This window comes from Ipomoea triloba, chromosome 15, assembly GCF_003576645.1.
Source record: "Ipomoea triloba cultivar NCNSP0323 chromosome 15, ASM357664v1".
NCBI lineage: Eukaryota > Viridiplantae > Streptophyta > Magnoliopsida > Solanales > Convolvulaceae > Ipomoea > Ipomoea triloba.
The window spans coordinates 1,829,756-1,837,783 of record NC_044930.1 but is presented as its reverse complement, the minus strand read 5'-3'; the positions used below and the strand labels follow the sequence as shown (position 1 = coordinate 1,837,783).

At 32.9% G+C, this 8,028-nt stretch overlaps 1 protein-coding gene and 1 long non-coding RNA gene across 2 annotated transcripts in view; one reads left to right on the top strand and one right to left on the bottom strand.

Moving 5' to 3' along the window:
• The first annotated feature begins 261 nt into the window (after positions 1 to 261).
• Positions 262 to 2,535, top strand: LOC116007142 (peroxidase 15-like). The gene is made up of 4 exons (XM_031247744.1): positions 262 to 526; positions 637 to 831; positions 936 to 1,101; positions 1,803 to 2,535. Exons 1-4 carry the CDS (start codon positions 317 to 319, stop codon positions 2,213 to 2,215), a joined length of 984 nt encoding a protein of 327 aa, XP_031103604.1. The 5' UTR covers positions 262 to 316; the 3' UTR covers positions 2,216 to 2,535.
• Positions 2,536 to 5,767: 3,232 nt separating this feature from the next.
• The window catches only part of LOC116006394, a 3,457-nt gene continuing 1,196 nt past the window's right edge, over positions 5,768 to 8,028 (bottom strand). Inside the window, exons 2-3 of the long non-coding RNA XR_004095126.1 lie at positions 6,139 to 6,201; positions 5,768 to 5,973 (exon numbers count right to left, since the gene is read on the bottom strand). This is a non-coding gene — a long non-coding RNA (uncharacterized LOC116006394). The remainder of the gene's footprint in view (positions 5,974 to 6,138; positions 6,202 to 8,028) is intronic.

The following is an 8,028-nucleotide window of genomic DNA, read 5'->3' as shown; positions in this document are numbered from 1 at the left end:
TATTTCGCAATTCTACTGCTAATAATTAGCAAACCCAAGTCGCACTCTACTAGAAACCGCGCAATGACGCTGTCGAAGTTTGACATAGTTTAATATCATATATCCTTAGCACATTTTTCTTCACCGCGTAGAGTGCTGACAATGTTGTCTTAGCTTTGCTGTTTTTTTGAAACTGTCAATTATGTTTAATTATGTTATAAGAAAAGTATACTCCTTTCTTCCACTATATAACGCCTGCACATATCTGCCCATCTTATCACCATCCATTTCACCATTATTAATTACCCAATAAGAAATCACCAAAAGCCCAACAAAAATGGCTTCTTTTTCTTCCCTTTTAGCCATGGCACTCGCCATTTCCATCTTCTTATCTCACTCAAATGCTCAGCTAAGTTCCACTTTTTACTCCACCACTTGCCCTAACGTGTCCTCAATCGTTAGCACCGTGATTCAACAGGCCTTGCAGAACGATGCTCGCATCGGTGCCAGTCTCATTCGCCTCCATTTTCACGACTGCTTCGTTAATGTAAAGTCCTAAAATAAAATTAAAAAAAAAATATATGTAGCATTATATTGTTCTTGTGTGATTGTAATGCGAAAATATTATATTAATGATGATTTTTGGTCGATTTGCAGGGGTGTGATGGTTCAATTTTGTTAGACAACAATGGAACAACAATTTTAAGTGAGAAAGATGCACTCCCAAACAATAACTCCGCTAGGGGTTTCGATGTTGTTGACAACATTAAGACCGCAGTTGAGAATGCCTGTCCCGGTGTCGTCTCTTGTGCTGATATTTTAGCTCTCGCTTCCGAATCTGCAGTTTCTTTGGTATGTTTACATTATTATTATTATTATTATTATTTTTCACTTTCTAGCCTTTTACATTTTCTTGAATTTAATTATACTAAAGGAAAACTATATTGTTTATGCAGGCTAGTGGTCCTTCATGGAATGTCTTGTTAGGGAGAAGAGACAGCAGAACAGCAAACCAAGCAGGAGCTAACACTAGCATTCCTGCTCCCTTTGAAAGCTTAAGCAACATTACCACAAAGTTTTCTAACGTTGGATTGAATGTTAATGATCTTGTAGCATTATCTGGTATGTACAATATACACATGCATGTATACACATAAATATATAGACAACACAAATACCACATATATATTAACCTTATCCTTTTTAATACTATATTAGTATTCCCATCCCTAAGATAAGACTAATTTGGGTACAACTTAATGAAGTTGGTCAGACGGTTAACTTGATAATTATAAGGGGTTTTAAGTTCAACTCAATGTGGGAAGCGGTCGACTTGCTTTTTGGATTGAACCTGTCAGCTATGTGTGTCCTAAGTTAGTTTTGTCAGCTAGGGTTACAAGGCATGGTTTGAGCTAGTTAGCTATGGGTAATCGAGGGTGATTTACCGCCTTGTGGTTCTTTGCCGGCTAGATTACAAAACAGGTGATGTCCACCCTCGGGTAGTGATTACGAGCTTCCCTAGTCACTCAAAAAAAAAAAAAAAAAAGAGAGAGAGAAGACTAATTTAATGGAATTGGTTTGAACCAGTCAGCTATATATGGGTGTCCTAGGTTAGTTTACCACCTTGTAATCTTTTGTTAGCTAGGGCTATAATTTTCTGACTAGGGTTATTTAATTTACTGCCTTGTGGCCCTTTACTGACTAGGGTTACAAGGCAGATAATGCACACCCTTGAGTAGGGATTACGAGCTTCCCTATTCACTAAAAAAAACAGAGACTAATTTAGTCGAATTTTAACACATACTAACCTTATTTTATTTCAGGTGCTCATACCTTTGGACGCGCACAATGTCGTACATTTAGCAACCGGTTATTCAACTTTAGCAACACGGGCAGTCCTGATCCCACCTTAAACACAACCTACTTAGCCACTTTACAACAAGTTTGTCCACAGGGCGGGTCTGGATCTACCGTGACCAACCTCGACCCGACAACCCCGGACACCTTCGACAACAATTATTTCTCAAACTTGCAGAACAACCGTGGGCTTCTGCAATCAGATCAGGAGTTGTTCTCAACATCTGGGGCTGCAACCATTGCCATTGTCAACAGTTTCAGTGCAAACCAAACTGCCTTCTTTCAGAGCTTTGTCCAATCCATGATCAATATGGGAAACATTAGCCCTTTAACTGGGTCCAGTGGAGAGATTAGGTTAAACTGTAGGAGACCTAATTAAGGAAACTTTTGTCACTCCTACTATTTACCTGCCTGTCTGTGTATGTTTTGTCTTTTCACAGATTATTTATCCTTTTTTGGTGTGTTTCAAGGCTATCTTTGTTGCTCCGTGAGTGAAATCTGTCAGGAATATGTCAGGAATATAATTAGCTGGTCAAACCAGCTAATACAATCAGCTATTAACTATCAGTTATCAGTTGATTTTGTTTGTAATTTTTTATCTAATGTACTAGAACATACAACTGTACAAGTCAGCTGTGGTGTATTTTTTATTTTCATTGTCTCATTTTTTAATGAAAAAGTGTTATTATATTGTTTCAAGACTATGTGAAATTGCACATTATCAAAAGTTACAAAGCATGCCTTAGTAACATGAAGCATATATGGATTGCCTCACAGGTGATCAAAGGAGCTAAGTCATAGACTTCGAGATAGTTTGGATCAAACTTCAAATAGTGGTTTGACCTAATCATCACTACTATAATATAATTGTTTTGACAGTTGCTGGAACCTTAATTTTAATTCCTTAGTTAGGTAGCAAGAAACAATACTTAGTCGTATTACCAATTTAAGAATTAAACGAGTCGTCTTTTAAAATATAATAATATTATATGCAAAGTGTGGTCCATCTAATCCGGAATTGATCCAACTGGTGATGTAAGAGCAATATTCGTGGTGTAGTTTTTTCTTTAGCTTTTGTCAAGCTAAAGAAAAGGAGAGAAATAAAAGAAAAAAAAGGAAAAAAGAAAAAAAATTATTGGAGTGGTCGCTAGCTGACGATCACACTGTATGCACCCACTATGAAGTGTTGAAAATATGGACGTACTATTCGAATTACTGAACCAATCAAGCTACCCTTAACCCTATCATTAATAGTTTATATTATTGCTAATAGATTGGGATTAATCTATGCATTGGATTTTTCTTAATTTTCATTTGGACATCTCTTTATTGTTTCTTTAATGAGTTTCTGTTCACTTGGGCCTGCCCTGTGCAAACAAGTTGTAACTTACACACACACAAAATCTGCGGGCTGGAGCATTCTTACTATGACTCTTGTATTTCAGAGAGACCAATTGTCCAAAACCAATTCATTGAATTCAATGATGTAAAAGACCAACCCAAATGTAAAGGATGCTAGGTTAACAAATTCCTATGTGAATTGGTTGGCTACTCATGTTCATAACTTATGATTTAGCTAGATTGGATGTGTTTTTCCAATTTACGATAAAGTTTGCACCCGATACTTGAAAGTGTGCTGTGTGTGAAACTTGTTTTGTGATATTAACAGCCAAGTGATCACAATAAGGTAAACTAATCTAGATTATTCATAATTGACCGGCTCAAAATAAGAAGGTTGGCCAATTGCTCCTACACTGCTGCTGGTGCGACTGGATCCCTGATCTTTTCTTCTCAAAATTTTTTCTATGTGACCAACTGACCTGTCCATGCAGACTCCATTCTTACCTTAATAATATAGCACTAAAATACTTTTAACGTATGCTGTTGTACTTTAACATTAATATTGAATATTGTAAATCATGAAGTTGGAAAGTTGACCTTATGTGTATGTAGTAAGGCATAAGGGAGTGCTACACTGGTACCTATGAATGATCGAGCTCGATTAAAAACTGAACTGGATTAGTTTCATCTCGACTTAAAGAGAGTTTCCCTCGATTCTCTGAATATGGCTAAAGTGCTCGACCAAGACTCAATTTGATTAGTTCCATCTCATTTTAGGGAGAATTGCTTTCGAATGTGACTCGACTAAGACTTAATTGGATTAGTCTGATATAATAAAATTAAACGCGGATATTAGTATAGTACACCAAAAAAGAAGATTGAAAGCAATTAAGATAGATGGAGACAATTCCAATTGATTAATGGGTAATAACTTCCATTACTTTCAACAACTCCCACCAAACCAACAAAACCTTGTTGGCACGAATTTGAAATTATTTATTATGATGGATGTATCCATCTCTCCCTCCACCACTTGCTTGTGCACCCCACGCTGATTAGTACTAATCGAGATACTAACAAAAGTTAATTTACTCATTTGTGTGTATGTGTGTTTCTTGAATTAGATATTTTATAATGAATTTTATATTATTTGATGTGATTATATATGACTAATTCAGAATAAAATTGTTCAATTGACAAGTACTTGATAAATATAAATGATTGTGACATTTTGATATATTTATCACAAGTTAGATAATTTAGTACAAAAAAAAAAAATTATATAACTAAAAAGTAACACAAAATGTTGGGTGCATAGAAATTTAGAGAGTTGAACCAAGCATCTTTCGATGAAATATGGTGTTGACAACTCAACTTAACTAGTAGATAGCTATAACTTTTGACAGAATGGTAAAATACTAATTTTGACAATTAGTATTAGAGTAGTTTATGGTATATTGCATGTGCCATTTTTTGGCGTAACTTGTAACGGAGAGTTGGTTAGGTTATATATATATATATATATATATATATATATATATATATCTAAAAACATAATAAGTGTGAATGATGGTTATACCCTTCATTTATGTCCGTTTTTTCCGTTAAGTTCTTTTGTACATTGTGCTATAAAAGTTGTACTTTACAATATATTAGACAAACATACCCCTACCGTTATAACTTTCGTTATCTTTTCCATTGTTGTTACCATGCATATGCATCCACTATATATTTTCTTATTTTTTTCAATAACAATAATATATATACCCATTATATATTAGAGTTACATGTTAGTTATTTTCTAAAATATAAATATAAAATTTATAGAAATATTTCACATTATTATTATTATTTACAATAATTTAAATATCTAAAATCTAAATAAATTTAAAATTTTAATATAAAATATTAATATTGGGCACCTATTTTTTGCGCATCGCGCATAAGAAAAACTAGTATATATATATGTATATATATATATCACTATAACATATAAAAGCTCAGTATAATTTGCCCAAGACTTTTTCCGATGACATTTCTTTGTACCTTGTGCTTTTATTGATGTGCTTTGCAAACAGAATGCCATATTTGCCCTTGCCGATGATCGACCTTCCAATTTCAGGCTGCTTAAATACAACTTTGACACTATTTTCATGGGCCTGCTTTGGATATTATATACGCACACTATCTAAACATAATTTAGGCTTCAATATTATATTATAGTGATTACAAAAATAGTTTGGGTCTTGTGACGCTATAGTGTTTTTACTTTTGTGGTGGACCAATTACGAACAAAATGTCTGACACATTATTACAAAAAATAGTTTGGATCTTGTGCCACTATAGTGTTTTTACCTTTGTGGTAGGCCAATTCCCAAACCAATGTCTGCCACATTACAATTTTTAATAAATAAACATACAAAAGAATATATAGAGAAATATATTATCGTTTCTTCAGTACCATCTTTGTGGGCCCAACTACCAACTATTTTTAAAAAACTCTATAATTATATCATTTCGAACGGGTAACGTCGGGCACCAAACACAATATTCCAAAACATATAAATAACATAATATTTAACTGACAATAAAAAGGAACACAATACCGCAAGTTACGGGAAAATATGTTAAGAGAACTTGTCTCATACTAATGCTTTAATTATTGTAGTCACGGACCTTTCTTTTTTGAAAGTGCTTTTCTGAGTGCACATAAAATGCAGCCTTTCTCCACGAGTTTGAACACCATAATATACCTCAAATTCCCTGAAACCTTCGAACTCTACACTGCTTTGCAACCTGTGAGTTCATAATTATTTATATTCATCTGCTTCATTAGACAAATTAAGTAGACCATCTTTATTCTTTTGAAGCACTTTTACAGTAACTTGCCACTTTCATGGTGTGAAATATGTTACATTACTTGCTTTTCTCAGTGCAGGAAAAACCTTCTTTTCAACGTACCTGTAAACAGCGGCATGGCTTGCATCCATTCTGATAGGTGAGAATTCTACGCCGCTTCACAACCTGTNTTCTGTTTACTTCTCTGCCGAACGAAATGTTAGGGAAAAATGAAAGGAAAGGGTTTGCCCGGATCATCTTCTAATAATACATGAGACAGAAATATAGTAGGAGAATTCGGTACAATAAACATGTACATCAATAATAATAGCAGAACATAAATTGGCAAGAAATAATTCAAAAATAACAATATATTCCGAATATAAATGAGAAATCTGAAAATAACAGTCCGGTAATGGAAATGGAAACAGTAATGGAAAAACCCAAGTCGTATATAACACAGTTTCCTTAAAACCAATTCGCTACCTCCCATGGTGCTAGGAGCGTTGTAGTGTCGGTCTCCCAGGATAAAATGAATTACAATAATATAGTTGAGCACTCAATCTATATTATTTTCGGCGAACTAGAACAAGGATTGAACACAATGCCTTAATCCCAAAAGTTTGAAGGATCAAACCAAAGAAGAAGAAGAATGCAATGGAACCCAAATAATTTGATTTCTTCTTTCCTTCTTCACTGCCGAAGGAATAGAAGTAATTCATCAAATAATATTTCTTTTCTGACTCATGTGTTGCTCTTCAACACTCAACTATCTTGGATTACTCAACCATAACTTGTGAATTAATCCAAATAGTAATAGAAAGAAAGAAATCAGAAGAAAAGATTTTTACCTAATCTTTCTCTTCTCTCTGCCGAAAGGCAGCTTCTATCCACTTCATCCCTTTAACTCCCACTTCACTCTTTTAGCATAACCCATATATATAAATATGATGGATTCTTGAAGAGGAAAAGACAAAGATCATTGATGGAGTCAACCATGGGGGATGGTGATCCGGCGTGAAAGAGGGCAAAAGCAAATGTGGTGGGAGACAAAACATTACCAATTCCAATAATCCCATCTTTCCACCAAATATAAAATAATAATAATAATAATAATAATAATAATAATAATAATAATATAATAATAATGATAAAATATTATTATTATAATAAAGCATTATTAAAGTGATCTAATAGGTATATTTTTGAGAACCAATTTCTCATTCACCTATTTTCTACTTTATGTGTACAAAATATTAATTTCTTCTACTAATTAGAAGAAATCGAATTCACATTTACCCGACTAAATCGGAAGTGAAGTTCTCATATTTTATACCACAAAATAGTCACTTAAAATGCAATATTATTATAAAATTTTCCAACACGAAAGAAAGAAGAGGAAAAAAACTGGGTAATTCTTATCCTATTCTCCTCTACTGCCGAATGAAATTAATAAAGATGAAAGTTGATGTGGAGATACTATATTAAGTGGAAATGAGAATTCTTATAAAAAAATTGTAAATTAGGAAAAAAGTGCAAAGCTGCCAAAAAAAATTTTGAAACGCACATGCGTATGCTGCCTGCCTGCCTCCATAACTTTTTGTTATACATCACTACAATAATAATAAATGTAGGAACCAAACACCAAAATAAATATTTATTGATTTAACTTTTGAATAATCTAATATAATAACAATTTAAAATGATTAACAAAAAAAAACAACAATGAAAAGTATATAAGTATTTATAAGTATTAGTAAAATCTACTTTACGTATTTTATTTTAATAAATGTTGCAACCCAACACCAAAATAAATATTAATTGATTTAACTTTTGAATAATCTAATTATAATTAAAATTTAAAATGGTTATGATACAAAAACTTAATGACGTATGTTTATTTTATTTATTTTTCGATTCAATTTAATTATATAGTTATGATGAAAATAACTGAAAAAATAATACAAATATTAAATCAATTATAGGTTTATAATTCAAATAACAAAAAAAAAA